Source organism: Hesperophylax consimilis, chromosome 16 (assembly GCF_061612785.1).
Source record: "Hesperophylax consimilis isolate HC1 chromosome 16, BYU_Hcon_1.0, whole genome shotgun sequence".
Lineage (NCBI taxonomy): Eukaryota > Metazoa > Arthropoda > Insecta > Trichoptera > Limnephilidae > Hesperophylax > Hesperophylax consimilis.
The window spans coordinates 32,872,642-32,890,988 of NC_142851.1; the positions used below are offsets into that span (position 1 = coordinate 32,872,642).

The 18,347-nt window shown below is 35.7% G+C and overlaps 1 protein-coding gene across 3 annotated transcripts in view; it reads left to right on the forward strand.

The window, feature by feature from the left end:
• The window catches only part of CDase (neutral ceramidase), a 73,514-nt gene extending 55,288 nt beyond the window's left edge, over positions 1-18,226 (forward strand). For all 3 annotated transcript variants that reach the window (XM_089641163.1, XM_089641164.1, XM_089641165.1), the window contains 10 exons: positions 708-835; positions 4,493-4,697; positions 6,041-6,250; positions 7,035-7,157; positions 13,518-13,721; positions 14,530-14,757; positions 15,926-16,021; positions 16,117-16,284; positions 17,528-17,646; positions 18,022-18,226. In XM_089641163.1, coding sequence (XP_089497289.1) covers positions 708-835; positions 4,493-4,697; positions 6,041-6,250; positions 7,035-7,157; positions 13,518-13,721; positions 14,530-14,757; positions 15,926-16,021; positions 16,117-16,284; positions 17,528-17,646; positions 18,022-18,199 — 1,659 coding nt within the window. In that variant the 3' untranslated portion in view covers positions 18,200-18,226. The remainder of the gene's footprint in view (positions 1-707; positions 836-4,492; positions 4,698-6,040; positions 6,251-7,034; positions 7,158-13,517; positions 13,722-14,529; positions 14,758-15,925; positions 16,022-16,116; positions 16,285-17,527; positions 17,647-18,021) is intronic.
• Positions 18,227-18,347: the final 121 nt, after the last annotated feature.

Genomic DNA, 18,347 nt, shown 5'->3' on the forward strand with positions numbered 1-18,347 from the left:
CACATCGCCGACTCTTGAGGTGATTTTTCACAAAAACGGCGCTCTACAAATTATCCAATTATTATTATTATTATTATTTAAGGCCCCATCTGTGCATCATGTGGGCACAGCGGCTATGGGAGCACCTATGGGAGACCCCAGTGAGGATACCATTATCTCTTGCACCAAGATATTTTATCTTGAGATGATTTTTCACAAAAACGGCGCTATATATTATTATTTTTACTATTACTAGTGCAGACCTGTGAAAAATCACGGAATAGTATGAATTCTTGACAAATCCTTTCCAATTTTGTAAATGGCAATTAAAATAATTTTCTGTTAAAACAGTATATTTTTTTTTTATTTAACGGCAATATAAAGTAAAGTAAAAAAGGTACAACATTAAGTAAAATAAAGATATAAAGTGATGTAGTTTGTTCTCAGTCCTCCTCACTAGGTATTCCTGTTCCGAGGCGGACTGTAGATTGTTGTATGTATGTTGATCATGATTTCCTCATCTTCTAATTTGTTGGTAGGTACTTTATTGCATGTGTGAATTCTTCACACAGTCGGTTCAAATTTTGAAAATGACACTTAAATTCATAACAAGTCCGAGTTCTAGAGGTCATTGAACCAGAGTTACGCAAGACACAAGCACTGCCGAAATTAGTGTTTTTGATTACATATTAAACTGATTGTATTAACAATAATTTATTTTATTCTAGAGTATTAAAATTGCACACGAATCCATGACCCCTGGAAAGCTGCACTATAAAGAAGGAAGACTTTTAAATACCAACATCAACAGATCTCCATCTTCCTACTTGTTGAACCCCGAAGCAGAAAGGAACTTGTAAGCTGAACTAATTATTCTTCAAATACAAAAAAACTTCAATTATTGACTGATAGATTAAGCTATATGCATTATATATACGCTATATTATATATACTCTATATCATATATACGCTATATCATATATACGCTATATCATATATACGCTATATCATATATACGCTATATCATATATACGCTATATCATATATACGCTATATCATATATACGCTATATCATATATACGCTATATCATATATACGCTATATCATATATACGCTATATCATATATACGCTATATCATATATACGCTAAATCATATATACGCTATATCATATATACGCTATATCATATATACGCTATATCATATATACGCTATATCATATATACGCTATATCATATATACGCTATATGCTGAAATAGGCCAAGCCACGAGAATATAGCGTGGTCTGTTACAGGCTTATGTGATTTGAGATTTTCGCCGCGTCTGTCTGTTTGTGCGCTTTGTTCTTCCAAACTATGCAACGGATTTTGATAGGGTTTTTCCTATCATTTAGAGAATCTCTGATGCGGTGCTGATTGCTAATAGTATGGATGATCTGCAGTCTCTCGTGTCTAGGATGAACGAAGTATGCGTGAAGAATGAGTTAATGATGAATGTAAGTAAGTCTAAAGTAATGGTGTTTGAAAGAGAAATTACGAAAACAGTGTGCAATATAGCTGTGAATGAGGAATACTTGGAGCAGGTGGATGAATTTGTGTATTTAGGAAGCATGTTTACGAGAGATGGGAAGGCTGACAGAGATATTGAAAGAAGGGTAAATGCAGGTAACTCCATTAATGGAGGACTGAACGCAGTTGGCGCTAACAAAAAATTGTCCAAAGAAGCGAAGTTAGCAGTCCACAATGGAGTGCTGGTACCTACCCTGATGTATGGAAGTGAGGCATGGAACTGGCAAAGAAAGGATGAAAGTAGTTTGAATGCTGTTGAAATGAGATCCCTGAGGCGTATGTGTGGTAAAACCATGTATGATCGTGTGAGGAATGTGGATATCCGCAAAGAGTGCAGGGCTGATGTAAGCGTAATGAGTAAGATCAAGAAAGGGGCGTTTAGATGGTTTGGGCGTGTAGAGCGAATGAGCGAAGAAAGGAGTGTAAGGAGAATATACGATGCAAATGTGAATGGTAGCAGAAGTCGGGGACGCCCGAGGAAGACATGGCACGACCAAGTGAATCAGATACTTGAGTCGGGCCATGTCAAGAGTCAGAACAATAGAAGAGTATGTATGAGACGATGTATGAATGTGAATGAGGCAAGGAGTGTGTGCCAGGACCGAGTTGTTTGGCGGTCCGTCCTCTCTGCCTACCCCTGCGGGGAAACGGCGTGATGGTTAGTTAGTTAGTTAGTTAGTTACTACATGCATATTATAATTAAAAAAAGTAGAGAAATGTCGATGTTTTGTAATTTCAAAAAATAAATATTTTAGGGCGCTCACATTGTTAACAATGCTAACACTGATAAACCTTATGAGATAACTCAAAATTATGTAGTACGGAATTGTATATCTTAAAAAGGCCTACATATATGTCCATCTCCTAAGGATAATCCCCAGCAACGCCGATTACACGTCAACTAGTTATCATACAAATGGTAAATATACAGAAAATAGGGACACACTTAACACGCACACTTTATTTTTCAAAACACTTTGTAGTAGTTAGAATTTAACGAGAAATAAGTATTTCACTTTCCGGAAATGGAAAATAATGCGTTATTCACTTGGCGACCGTTGTTTTTGATGCCAAAGTTTTGGGGTCTGTTTTTTTCTATTATTTAAACCAAAATATAAACCTATGATCCTAAAATAAGTTTTTAGGTTGTTAGTTCAGGTTTAATTAAAAAAATAACTTAAAAAACTAGCCTTAAAAATTATTTTAATATGAGTCGTGTAATTTCTATACCCGCTATATCAACTTTCATTGATTTGGAGAAAACCGCAAAAAACTGTCACATCTCTAGCGTACATAAGTAAATGCATTAAATTTTTTTATATAATGAATTGGAGTAATAAAATTTCGAAAAGCATTTATTTTTCTATATATGTCTAGCAATAATTAAGTAATTTCGATAAATAAAATGGATATAGCGGATTTTGATACTCACTTCGTGATTTTGAAAGTCAACTGAGGCGACATGGCGGGTTTAGAAACTCACGCGTAGATCATTTTGACACACTAGCGTGGCGTCAGAGCGGCGGCCATATTGTATTTTGGCAAAATAACTGCTTGTGATTCGTTGAATCCGATATAGCGGGTTTTGATAGTGACTTTCTGTATGATATAGCGGATTTGGTTTCTCACTCGCAGTTTTAACATGGTTTTTGGTCATGATAAGGAGGGTTTTGAAACTCAATTTTAGGCTCCTCTTGTTGCTCGCAAAAATGTGAACAAGATGTCATACTCAGATCATTTTGTCAAAAAATCGGATATAGCGGGTATAGAAATTATAGGATTCATATTATTATGTCAAAACATGGCATGAAGAAAGATGTCAATTAACCGTGTTTTTTTACAATATATCTACTAAATTGCATTATTTCTGAAAACCCAAATACTTACTTCTCATAATGATACAAAGTGTTTTTAAAATAAAATGTGCGTAACCATGGTAAATTTTTGGGTTATTGGCGCTTGTTGCGTTTCCTCCTTCTTTAGCCAATGTTTCGGGCTTCGTTACAGTATCCATCATCAGGGCAAATGTGTAGATTGTGGTGAAGTATGTGTTTATGTATTAATTTTCGGGAAATCGACAGTTTACATTTAATCAATTTGTACATAAGTATTATATAGACAAAATAAAACCAATTATGGATTTCCTCCTTGTGTACTTTACCTCTGCTGAGACAGCATAATATGTATTTAGAAGAGATAACGGCGCGCGTTAATTCTTATAGGGCCGGTATTAGTATCACTTTTACATAAACATGATTAATCATCTACGTATTATGATGGACACTGTAACGCTGTCCGGAACATTGTAAGTGCGAAACGAGTAATAACCCAAAAATGAAACACTTCTATTAACCCTTTCACCACATTATCGGATATGCGTGACACTGTTAGTAATACCTTACTTGAAAATGAATGCACACATAGTGCTTAGCGTTGAAGACACGGTTTGTTTTTCCACATAGCTGCCAAAAAGTTAACAGGTTAATTTTGAGGACGTAAAGAAACTATGTACACACACCCAAATGTACCTAATCGGGCATAGTGTCCGGTTAACATACAAAATAAATTAAGACTTTGTTTGCACAAATTTTTTTTTTTTTCCCAAAGGTCGTTTCAAGTTTTGAACTAATCATTTTTACAGGCTGCACTATACCAATGAATTACATTTTTTTAAATCACCTTGCTTATTGAAGTACAATGTTTTATTTTAAAACTAATGCTCATTTTACATGGTTCCATAATAAAACAGAACACGAAAACTGATATCATCATTTAGTCATCAAAAATTGATGAAAAAAAATTCTAACCTAACCTAACGTATAATTTTTTGATGATCTGATTTGTCCGATTACCTGTTTATTCAGGCGATTCAGAAATTATTTGCAGATGATATTAAAATGTTTGTGATATTTTCATCTTACCAAATCCACAATTATAATATTTCAGATATGAAGATGGAGACACAGACAAGAAGATGGCGCAGTTGAAGATGATATCCAGCAACGGAACCTTGCTGGGGGCCATCAACTGGTTCGCCATCCACCCCACCAGCATGAACAACACCAACGTGCTGGTTTCCTCCGACAACGTGGGGTACGCCTCCGTGCTGCTGGAGGAAGCCATCAACCCTCCGGGAACCTTCCCTGGAAAGGTAAATAAAATACTGTCAACAGATGTCACTATAATTTTACCATAACATCCAGTTTATTTTATTTGTCAATTAGCATCATTTAGCATGTTATCCAGCTTTGGATATAGGCCCACTTCCATGTAAGTGTCATTTCATTGTCAACCACATCTCATTCGTCTTTCTATTCTGGATTCTATTTCTAGTCCTCAATTTGGAATGCGGGTATGGGTACCGCCGCCCCGGGAACGACAATAATGAACTTGGGAATTATTTATTTATTTATTTTATTTATTTATTAACAGACATCGTCCAAATTACAAAATAATAACACGAATAAAGTAAAAAGAAAAATACAGGAGTAGACAAAGGTACATGAAAGCAAAGACAAAAGGCAGATATAATATAAGAAAATAAAGTGACAAGTCGAATCAAGTCAAGAATACGCCGTGGGTCAGGACCACAGGACACTTATAATATTCCGTCACTTGTTTAGCGACTGGCAAAAATCATTCAGACTTATCCCAAAAAAGTTAAGGTTTTGACTTGAGTTGACCAGTCTACACATTCTGGACAATGGTGAATAATATCCATAATTTGTCGAATGATGGTTGAGGAAGAGTAGAATTACATTGAATTATACTATTTTACGGACTTTTTATGAGATTACATATTTATATGAGGGAAGAAAATAACAAGCACTTTCAACAATGATGAAAATTTGAACCATAAAACAAATGACACTGGCATTGGTCTTCTTTTTCAAATCTTCTCTCTTCCAAGGTAAGACTTTTAGGAACTTTACAAAAAACAAAGGACAAGGCAATTTGAGCAGGAAGTGGAATGTGGAATAATCATAAAGTTGTTTCAATATTGACCACTATATATGGTTTTGTTTTCATCTACAAGACGTTGCCAGTCTTTAGGTGTTGTGATGTTGCTTACAATAATGGCTCTGCTCTAATGCAATATTATGATGTATGAGTATATATGTTACAAATAAAAACAAATCAAAAGCGTTTTTCAAATCGCTACTTTTAGTATTAAATCGCAAAAATTAACACAGTGATCACATAAAAACCTGTCTTCTAAAATTATTGATTAATTGATAAGTATATATTTTGAATAACCTAACGTTAACCTTTTCAATGCTGGCCTTTTTAATAGCAGCTGTCTCACCATGTGGTACGCTTTCATACAACATACGTGTTTTAGAGCTACTTCATGGATTATATATTATGCGACATCCACGTAAGGGGAGAGTCGGCGATGGTTCATTAATGCGACTGTCACGTAGATCAGCTTAAAAAGTCTTTACCCTCCAAAACATGACTCTCTAATTTTAACAATTGGTTAACAACTTTCAGGGTAAGTTTGTTGGAGCATTTGCATCCACCAATCTGGGTGACATCTCCCCCAACATTATGGGCCCCAAATGCGAGTTCACGGGCGTGCCGTGCGACATCCACTCCAGCCGCTGTGTCAATCCTGACGAAAAGTGCTTTGCGCAGGGGCCCGGTAAGGACATGTTCGATTCCACCAAGATCATCGCCCAGAGGATCAAGACCGAAGGACTGGTGAGTTTCAATTGATCTCGTAATTTTTTTTTGCCCCATAAAAATCCCTACAATTATACATAAAGGTGCTGGTAAACAAACAAGATAAATTGCCTAGTATTGCCTATTGCCCATTAATTGTCTTTCCCTTCAAAAGTCTTGCCGGGCAAGGTATTGGCCTGTCCCGTCGGGCCACTAATATATTAATATTATCTCCTGCAATCACCAAATTTGTATAAGGTGGCGCACATATGTAACAGAGGGAGAAGGAAATAGATTTGACCCAGCAATATTGTCGTAATACAGGTAGTGGTAACTCAATAACAAGACAGGGGAATACATTGACAAGAGTAGGCAATACATGTCAACCTTTCCTGAAAATATGGAAATCTTAACGGCAATACCTTGCCGGCAAGAAATTGCCATAAAAACTTTCTTGTTTATCATTCTTTACAGAAAATTTTAAATTAAATACAGGTAATATTCAGAATCTAGCATTCATTTCCAAAACAATACTGTATTGTATGTTAAAATAGCCCACGCCGACCTTTATTAAATATCAAATTATATACTTTTTTTAGATGCTATCATCAAATATAATATGCTTCTGCTGTAATTAAATTAACAGAAAGAAAGAATAATGTATATTTTTTATGGCAAGAAAAAAGTATTAGAAAATTTATCCGTAAACTACAATAAATAAATACATATCTCCTTTCAATAACTGGCCAAATAATAGCTGAATATTGTTAACTGTTGTAGTTGATTACTTTTGCGATACTTTAATATTAATTTATGTTTTCAGAGACTGCTGCAATCTCAAGATGATTTCGAGGTCACTGGACCAATTAAGACAATTCACCAATTTATAGATATGGCACACATTACTGTACCTGACTACAATCCGAAAACAGGACAGTTTATGAGGGTCAGTGGATATTCATATTATATCATTTTTCATGTACACAAATATTATATCAATACTTGAATCATATCTCCATCTCCATCAAAGACAAGTCATGTTAACCAAATATCCTATAATATTAATAATACATCTTCCCGCAGTTAGTTTATATGTTTAATCGCTAATAATAATAAAAATAATTGGATGATTTGTATAGCGCCGTTTTAGTGCAAAATCACCTTAAGGGCGCTGTACAAATATATAATACACTTCTACAATTATCTATGTTATTACTAACTAAATATGGAGATAATATACAGTAAAATACTTACCTGGTAGGTCAAATGAGATTAACACGTAATTAACATTAACTAATTGTTTATTAGCGAAATTTAGATACAGGATTTAGGACATAATTGGATATAACTGGACTTTCTCTCAGGAATGGTATATTTAATTTAAGGGTATGACAGCTTAAAAAGGGTAAGTTTTTAGTTTAGACCTGAATTCTGTTGGACTTGTTATGGATCTTAGTTCCGCAGGGAGTTTATTCCAAGCCTTCGGCCCAGATACTCCGAAAGCGCGATCACCAAACTTAGTATTTGGCTTGGCGCTTAGGTTCCATCAGTCTGCCTACAGCTGCTAATGTTGCTGATCTAACTTGATAAAGAGTTTAAGTTTCTAAGGGCGACTTGCACCAACTATCGCAAATTTTATCTTAAATTGTATTTAACTAAACGTATTTAAGACCCTAAATACATTTAACTTAAATGCGTTTAGTTGCGTCCTGCACCACGCAGTTCGGTGGCAATTTTAGTTAAACGCGTTTAACGCGTCGGTAAAACAGTTACCGCGTGTTTACCGCCATTTACGCGTAAATAAAACAGCTACGATGTTTCATTTTACTTGAAGTGTCAAAATATTTTGTGATTGTGTGTGTGGTTTAATAGTGTGTTCATTTATTTTATGAAGAAAAAGTTAAAGCAAATAGACATAATGATGAAATAATACAAAAAGAGCTTCTGTTGTTGGAATTAAAAATAAAACAATTATCCGAGTAATTTTGTTTTTTTTTTTATTTCTTTTACATATTAGGTATATTGTTTTAAAGTATTATAAGAATGCTGTAGGTATGATTAGAAGTTTACAACCTTGCAAAGTACCTACTCCTCGATAAGGAGTGTTAGCTCCAAGTGACGAGCACCTCGCTGATGTTTTATTGGTGTTGAATTTTAACTGAGGTTCAATTTCTTGCACTAATAATGATGTCATTTCTTTACTGAGACGAAATATTCTTTGAAACTTCTTGGCACTGAGTGTTTCAAATAAATTTGTTCTCTTGTTTACTTTTCTGACTATATTATAATTTATTTAAGCGCTTGTTATATGATAGCGAAATTTCGCAAACTGTCAAAATGTCTTCATTTTTATGTCACTAGAGGGCGGTAGTTGTACATTAATGAACTTGTTAAAATATAACGTCACACGTGCGTTTGTCGCAAAGCAATGAACGTATAATATGAATGTGAAATATTAAGTAAAACAAACAACTTAGTAAAAAAGTATGACTTATTTGCAGAACCTACTATTTTGGTAAAGCATTTAATTTGACATTTTTTATAAATGTTTCATCATTCACTTGCTGTTGTCATTAGTGTTGAGGAACATTTCCGATACATATAGTTTGTTTTACACGGTGTTCGGAAACTCGTGGTATAAACGGTAAAACCCTTTATAGGTCATAAGCTAAAAACGGATAGTTTTGAAACCTGCAACATTAAGGTTTATATTTCTTTATGTTTACAAGTTATAAGCCCTTGGGTTGTAATCATTCTGAGGTAACGCACAGAGGTCTTGAATCGAACCAACCGCCCAAAGTTCTCACATGTTGAGTAAATTTACGAAAATCGCGTCCTGGTCAGTTTCTCTATAAAATTATCAAAGCAGTTATTCATTTATTGTCAATTTTGGGTTATGACTTTTTTTATTTGAGCTTTCGTTTTCGAGAAAATCGAAGGTGGATTTATTTGGTAAATTTCTTAATTTTATATTTGATAGAATATCTATACATATTAATACCATCATTAATAAATTGACCTCGAGAAATGAAAGAAATTTTATTTTTTTATTTATATATTTGTTAAATTATTCTGTGTTATTTAGTACAACTAAACAATAATCTTTTTTCATTTATTCGTTACTTGAAGCATACCTTGTTTGGAGTATTTTTTCCGGCTGCCATGGATAAATCATAATATTGATCTACAAAGAGAAAAATAATATTGGTAATTTTTGGTTCAATTACCAAACGTGCCCTATGATAAAACGTTCACTCTCCCACTTGGTCAGAGCGCGTAAAGACAATGAATTCTCTCACACACACTTGCATAAAGATGCCGCCAGTAAACAACATGACGTTAGTGCTAACCGTTAGGAAAAGGAACGCATATTAAATGTTGAGTTTTAAAATATGACACTTGAAAAAATACAATACGTCAAATTTACATGAAAAAAGAGAATTTGTGAGTAATTACTGTTTTTGTAGCTTCATTAGATTATTGCAATGCTTCAAGTGAGTCGGTATTCTACTTTTAGACCCATTAATGAAACATTTTGATGGCATTTTCGAAATATATACGCCGTGAAACAGGGAGCGATAGCTTCAGTACCGTTCACGGGGGCTTCTCACCCGTAATAAGTAAAATACTGTGAAATGTCTTGAAAATTTGGTGCAAGATGAAGTATTTATTTAATTGTTAATATCCACAGATATCATAACGATAATAAGAGGCCGTACTTCTACAGATGTGTGTATTATATACATATTTTAAATTAAAAATATTGTGTAAAAGCGTTTTTAATGCGATAATCATGGATCGAAGTTTTAAAAGTGGGTTGTATGGTGTATCAATGTTTTTATTTTTTATAGTCGAATGCCTACAACAACTACAAAAAAAAATAGGCAGACTGAAACATAATAGTCCATTAATTGGTATAAAAAAATATGAAGTCTGAGAATGACATACGAAAGGTAGTATTAAGCCGTTTTAGGGAGCTGTTTTCCAGCAAATCACCATTATGCCCTATAACCCACTCTTAAGTTATTTATAATTTCAATAACATAATTTCTTCATGATCGTCAGAATACAAATCCCAAATGTTCATTGTGAATACAAATTAAAATGAGATAGATTTTAAACACAATCAGAAATCGAAGAGATAACCTAAATATTTTTGACAGTACTGCTTTACGAGTAGGGCTAAACACGTTTAACTCAGTTAAACAGCCGCTTTTGGGTATTTAACTTTGACAGTTCTTTAAACGCATTTAACGAATTAAATTTTGTGGTGCAAGACGCCAAGTCGACTTAAATCAAATAATGTGTTTAAAATTATATTTAAATCAAATTTAACTTATGGTGCAAGCCGCCCTAAGTTTCTACCAAATACAAAAATATATCACTAATGTTCCTGTCACGGACTATTCTACACAATGTTTTATATTGCGTAGTCTGCATTTAGTTTTCATTAAAAATGGTTTTAAAAAAATTCAACATCTCTTTGCATGTTAAAATTACCACTTTTTTTTAAATGTCTGTGACCATAGACGTTTCCGGTATACTATAGACCGCATTCATTCAACCATAGTAATATTCAATATTGCCCAAAATAAACACAAGTTAAGGCAACTTTGGTAACTAACGGATAGAAGAAAAGTAAGTTTACATGGGATGGGAAGGCTGACAGAGCCAAAGAAAGGCAAATGCAGGTAGCTCCATTAATGGAGGACTGAACGCAGAGTTGGCAACGCTAAAAAAAAATGTCCAAAGAAGCAAAGCTAGCAGTCCACAATGGAATGCTGGTACCTACCCTGATGTATGGAAGTGAGGCATGGAACGGGCAGAGAAAGGATGAAAGTAGACTGAATGCTTTGAAATGAGATCCCTGAGGCGTATGTGTAGTAAAATCATATATGTATGATCGTGTGAGAGATGTAAAGATCCGCAAAGAATGCAAGGCAGATGTAAGCGTAACAAATAAGATTAAGAAAGGGGCGTTTAGATGGTTTGGGCATGTAGAACAAATGAGCAAAGAAAGGAGTGTAAGGAGAATATATGACGCAAATGTGAATGGTAGTAGAAGTTGGGGACGCCTGAGGAAGACTTAACACAAGTGGATTAGATACTTGAGTCGAACCATGTCAAGAGCAGTGGCGGCCGGTGGTCAAAATATATGGGGGTTCACCGGATTACAACATTAAGTCATAAAATAAATTAAATAAAGGTACATACCTATTTCTAAAGAAGTTCTATTCTCTGCTCCTTTTGTTTAGCGAAGACCTCTATCAATGCTTAACACTGATAGTGCGATCAGTCTGTCCTGGCTCAACGTGTTTAAAAAAGATTTTATTCTTTTTAACGTTGAGAAACATCTTTAGCTTTCAACTGAGGTCATTCCAAAGGTCATGAATGGTGCACAAAAGTTTTAGTAATTTCACAGTCTCGGGAAAGTCTTCTAATAAACAAGTACTATAAAAAATTTGTAAAATTGATAAAGGGCCGTTAGCTTTTGAAAAATCGTCGCGGGCGTAAATTCTACAGAGTTCACTTTTACTGAACTTTATTTAGGAAGTCATACGTTTTAAACGTAACATTGAAATCATGTTCTGGGAAATTTGACCTGTATCGATTTTTATTAAATAGCTCATTATGGTGTTTAACTTAGGCACGGTAGCCAGAATCCAATTGCATTCTGATGTCAACTTTTCCTAAAACCTTTAAGCTCAACACTTTTTGTAAATGTAAATAACGAAGAATTATGTTTTTTGATTTTTTAAGAAAGGTGAGTTACATCAGTAACACCGCTGATTGTCCAAACTGAATCAACATCGTAAATTAAACACGTAAAACAAAATAAACTATTCAATTGATCACATGCACAGAGCTACGAAGCTTTGTTATACATTGTTTTGTTAAATGATCGAGTAAACTTCTTCGATCCAGATTTTCACTCTTGTTTTATTATCAGTTCAGATTTTAGGTGGACAGGCATTTTTTATTATCACTTTGTTTTCAAAACTCGACCTATTGTTCTTAATGTATTCCACATTCAAACTCATTCTTAATTTATACTTTGAACAAACACAAAAGTAATCATAAATTAGTATAACCTGCAATTGATAACCCTATTAATAATTGATATACAAGATCGATATAACCTGCAATTAAACTTAAAAACTTTCGCAGAGTAAGAACATTTTTTAATTCAACAGACCGTGCCCGGCAACGGCGAGTACTGACTGAACTGATAATAAGTAATCTGACCATCACTCAACTCTTAATGACAAATTTTATCTTAAATGCTTGTATCCAAGAAGCGAAACATTCGCTGAAAATAGCAGATGGTAAATTAAAACCACGATATCGACAATAACATTAAACATACGCGTTTTAGTTTAACTTTCTACTGAATAAACCGTTCCTTCTGATGTGGTGGTAAAACCCCGAACGCCGTCCATGATATGGTATTATTTGCAAAGAATAGTATGAACTGGTATGTACCCACGCTTTCGACTGTTCCACAGAATATGCGACAAAGCAGTTAAATTTTGGATCGCAATCGAAAACGAACTGCTACGAACATAGGCACAAGTCAAAGTCGGTCTGCAAGTTAAGCGCGCTTAATAAGTAGGTACCTTTTGAATGAGATATTATAACCGAACCGAGTTACGTATTGTGATTAGTCATGTCGGAAATCTTGTTGGTTGTTCGGCGCTCGGGAGCACATATTAGCTGGCCGCCACTGGTCAAGAGTCAGAATAATAAAAGAGTATGCATGAGATGATGATGATTAAAATAAACTATAGGATAAACGGTGAAATATACATAGGTGATGAATGAGTTATTTTTGCTACTTATCAGTTCTTGGTTTTTGTTAATGTTAGTTAGTTCTTTTGTTTCCAAATCAATTTTTAATTGGTGATTTTTTTTTTTATTTTTTTTTTTTTTATTTATTCTTTAATATATTTGTTAAACAATGGTATAGTATATTGTCCTCCACGCTAGGAGTTCACCTGTGTTGTGGAGGACTTTTTCAATTGTAAAGTTATATAATTCTAAAACAATACAGTGGAGTTGGTTACACAGAGAAACATTAAAAATTAAAATATAAAATCGATTTTTCCATAGTTATAACAGTAGTTTTTCCATAGTTATTCCAAAAAAGTGAAATATAAAAAGTTAAATATTAACAGGATTGTAGCCAGTTCCATATGTGTTTTTTGTATTCTGTAAGATTAGATGTTTTATATTGTGTTGGAAGTGAATTGAATAGTTTTATAGCCTGGAATCTGTATCTGTATTTAACAGATAATATGTATTTTAGGATGCCCCGGTACGCGGCTGCCTGCCGGCCATGGGCTACAGCTTTGCAGCGGGCACCACAGACGGCCCCGGGGCCTTCAACTTCAGCCAGGGCACCACCACCGGCAACCCCCTGTGGAACTCAGTGCGCAACCTGCTGGCCGAGCCCACCCCCGATGACATTGAATGCCAGAAGCCAAAGCCCATCCTGCTGGCTACTGGAAGGGTGAGATATCTTTTTTTTAAATTAAAGTGTTCCCGTATATGTACACATTATGACTTTCTTAGCAATAACCTTCAGAAATATCAAAGTAATCGATCGATCATAAATTAATGCATCAATATAAAATGTATCGAGAGCATCTACCATCCTTATCCTATATTCCTCTTCCCTTTACCCTCTCATTAGTTTTAAGACAAAATAAAACTCGCTTTCTCGAACCAAAATTAGCAAAAGAAACTCTTTTAGCTAAACTTTGTTTAACCTCACGTTCAACTTATAAATAGAGCTGTTTATTTCTTACAAAATAAAAAAAAAAAATAATTTTCTGCTTTGTTATACAGGGTGTATCAGGACGTAATCTGAAAACTTTAGCCAGCGATTCCTGAGCTCTTTCGGTGTAAAAATTATTGTAGATGGCATTTTGGTCTCCGGTGATATTCTTGTTCAGTAAAAAATCTTTATTTCTTTCACGGGTCCACAACTTAATGCCAGCACGCTTGTGTCACGACACATGCACCGTCTCTTACTGTCTTATGCCGTGACGGGCAACGCTGTAACGGGAACCTGAATTGCGTGAATGTGGACGTAATCAAACAACAATTCACATCGTAGATGAACGTCCCTTCCATCAGATTCCCAAAGGCACATCTCTGCGGAACCTAGTGAATCCAGATGCCGTTGACTGAAAAACCTTCCCATCCCACATTGACTATTTGAGTCTCTTCCACCACACAGAAAAAAAGAATATGTACGTAAATGAATATTTCCATGTACATTGAATATAAAATCTAACCTAACTTTTCCATTCCAGATAACGTTCCCGTACGAGTGGCAGCCGACCATTGTGTCTTCGCAGCTGGCGCTGATTGGGGACCTGGTCCTGGCTGCCGTGCCCGGCGAGTTCACCACCATGTCGGGACGCCGCATGCGCTCCGTGCTCACCAACACTTTCGCTGCCGCCGGCAAAGATGTCAAGGTCGTCGTGGCCGGCCTGTCCAACACCTACAGCGATTATGTCGCCACTCCCGAGGAATACGAGGTAAACAACATGGTATAATTCCTTCACTTACAACTTCCACCCCCTGGGTTCTATGTATAAAGTGGTGCCATGACCATTGAAGAAAAGAAAAGTGAATGAAAAAAGAATAAGTAATAACCAACTAACCTAACCTAACTGTTGTGAATTGTTTCTTGAAATAATAATGCCTTGTTGACGACAAAACACTGTTTATTTAGACCAAAAACTCATATGTAATCAAGAACGAGTGTATAGGACGGCCTGGAGGTTAACATCCTTTCTGTTATCCTCTCAAAATCTCTCTGATTCTCGAAACCTCACGGTTCCCCGTACTTTTGTACCCACCATTAATTAAGGGGCGACCCTATATACTACCCACATACACTAGAGACATCTAGGTCTTGTAGCTGGAACTATCACACTATCATGTTCTCTTTTGTCAGTGTTCCGTTTTATCCAATTATTGTGAGTACAGGGAGGTTAATTGCTCTTTGCAATAGCCCCCATCTGACTGCCGCATTAGCAATATTGAATTATAATTCAATACCACAGACATATGAATATTAATAGACTAGAAATTAAGGGTGAGGGGTAAAATCAACTGTTGAAGAACGAAGGGGGTAATGCTGACTGTGATTCGTCAATAAATCAATCTGACAGTATATAGGCATCTCACATTATAATATCACCATTTAGTTCTTAAAAGTAAAATCTGCTTTTAAATGAATAGACATTTTTACATGGAAGCGCAAATTACTCGCCACGTTATAAACAAATTTGCGAAGTCCAAATTCGGCAAAAAAAAATTCTTCTATTTTCAGAGTCGAATATTTTGTTTACGTATTTAGTTAAGACACTTCTATAAATGTTCATAATTTACTTCCCAGTAACAACGATGCGCACACTTGAGAATCGCTAGCTCGACGCTAGTTCGAACAAGAATGATGACGTCACATATTCTAGACTCACGGGAGGCCATACGCGAGCCCAGCCGGCTCCAATGGAAGCGGTATGGGGAGTGGGGAATAATACGCTTTTAATCACTTAGGGCAGGTCTACTAATATTCATATGTCTATGTTCAATACCTATGATTCCTAAACATTGAACTTTCATCATCTGTATTTTCTGTACGAATTATATACTTACATGGAGATTAAACGCTAACGGCTTCTTTATTGTTTGTTTCAGGCGCAAAGATATGAAGCCGCATCTACAATCTTCGGCCCACACACGCTCACCATTCATCTGAACCAGTTCAACGACCTGGCAAAGGCTCTCATCGAGGTAAACTAAAACACCTTTCAACATTATTCAAGAATCATGCACCAATTGTTTATACATGTACATATTCAGTTTGACCTCTCATTTGTTGTTGACAGGACAGAACACTAGACCCCGGGCCAACACCCACTGATTTCTCCAATGACCTAATCTCCCTGGTGACCCCGGTCATCTTCGACATTGCCCCCTGGGGCCTCGCCTTCGGAGAGTGCGTTTTGGAACCCAATGAGAGGTACACCTCTGGAAATGTGGTCCACGTCAAATTTGTGAGTACCCCCATCAATTTTCTATTTTTATTAGGATTTTCACTAAAGGTTGTACATATAGAATAAAGAATAACACAAGAAGTTCCTTTTGGGTGTGTTTCGTGTTCCAAATATTGTTCCAAATATTTGTTTAATTATGAAACATTGGGGCAGGGCCACAATATATTTTTATTCCTTGGCCGATGGAAAACAATAAACGTTGTGGCCGCGTTAATGGTGTTTGATTTTTGGAAGTTCTGGTGATTCCTGGAGGGTTCTGTTGGCACTATCATTAGTACATCTAATAAGCACCGTTGTTTCCGCAACAAGAACTGTTTTGTAGTCACCACACGACACTATTTAATGTATTTAACTTGGGGATGATAATTTACACTCTTTTACGAAGATTAATTGTTACGAGGAACGAAATAATATGCAACTTTCAACAACAACGAATTTTCAAACATCAAAACAAAATAACACTTGTTTTGGTCTTGTTTTTTCAAATTTTCTTTTTTGCTTTTTTCCAAGATAAGATAGACCTTTATGTATGGAATAAAAACAAGGGATAGGGCATTTTGGGTAGGAACTGGAATGTGAAATACTGTACTATAAAACTGTTTCAATATTAAACAACCGCAGAAGAACCATTTGTAAAAATGTTCAGTATGGACAACATTACCATCTAGGGCTATACGCATTCTTGCCTGCTTATGTACTGAGGATAGTTCATTCGCGGTATCGACTTCAACCGAATACAAGCAGTCTTGGGTTGTTCAATAGAAAGCGCAATAAAAACATATTTTGAAATTATTGGCTGATACGGTATTAAACTTACCTAGATATTATAGAGTGTTTGCAGCACACAATGGATAAATAGATAATAGGAACAAGGGGGAAGTGTTATGAACTGCACTTTCAGTATAACTACACACAAAGAAGTGTCGCCAACATCGTTGTGTACCCATACTACTACAAGCTACAGTGGTTCCCACTTGCGGTTTGTCATTAAAAAAATAAGGCTGCATGCTTCCAGGCCACATTTCACTTTATTTCTATTGTCTATGGAGAGATAATATATCACCCTCGTTAAAGACTACCATTTAAAATTGAAACGTTGCTAGAAATGGCATTAGCCGTTTTTGGTGACCAGATATTATTGCCGGGTACCTACTCCTCTTGTCAGCCTCACAATAAATCCCAATTGGGAATGTCATGATCCCAGTGTCTCTGATTGCATCATTTTGAATTCTTTATTTTACAGGTGTCTGGAAATCCACGTAACAATTTGATGACGGAGAAATCTTACTTGTCGGTGGAGAGGTACATCGAACAGGACGGCTCGTGGGAGGTGGTGGCCACGGATGCTCATTGGGAAACAAGGTAACATTAAAATACCATAAAATTGATTAAATTTCTGTTAAGCTGCATATCCACCGGGGAATGGATGCATATCCAAGCTGCATATCTGCATAAGCTGCATATCCAAGCTGCATATCCACAGGCTGCATAGCCTGCACTGGAAGTGTACAAATGTTAGATATCCGCTAGGAACACGCCGACATTCAAGCAGCTAAGAAATGAACCTTTGGACAGCCGAGCCTTCCAACATCTAGTACATATAAAATCCATCTGTACAGTCTGTATTCAGATATTTTTCCCGCTGTCCAAGCCTCCTACCAAGATGTTTCAACATCAACGATCAGCTGAATTCTTTCATTTGTCAGACAATATTTTACATGCATATTTTATTTGCAGATTTGTTTGGGAGAGGACATCTCTGATCCTTGGCACCAGCAAGGTGAACATCTACTGGGAGGTGACCGACAAGGCTCCAGTGGGAACCTACCGCATTCAGCATTTTGGCTACTTCCGTTACATCTTGGGTTCCACCAAGTCCTACAGCGGCAAATCCAGAACCTTCCAAATATACTAGTGATACATAACTAATACTTTTGTTTAAATATAGTTTAAATAAATTATTTTTAAACCAATTTGTTCTTCTTTTTTATTATAATTATTGTAGGATTGAGAAATGGATGTTGGGACTTCACTCGTTCATTCATTCCCACATTAACCCTAAT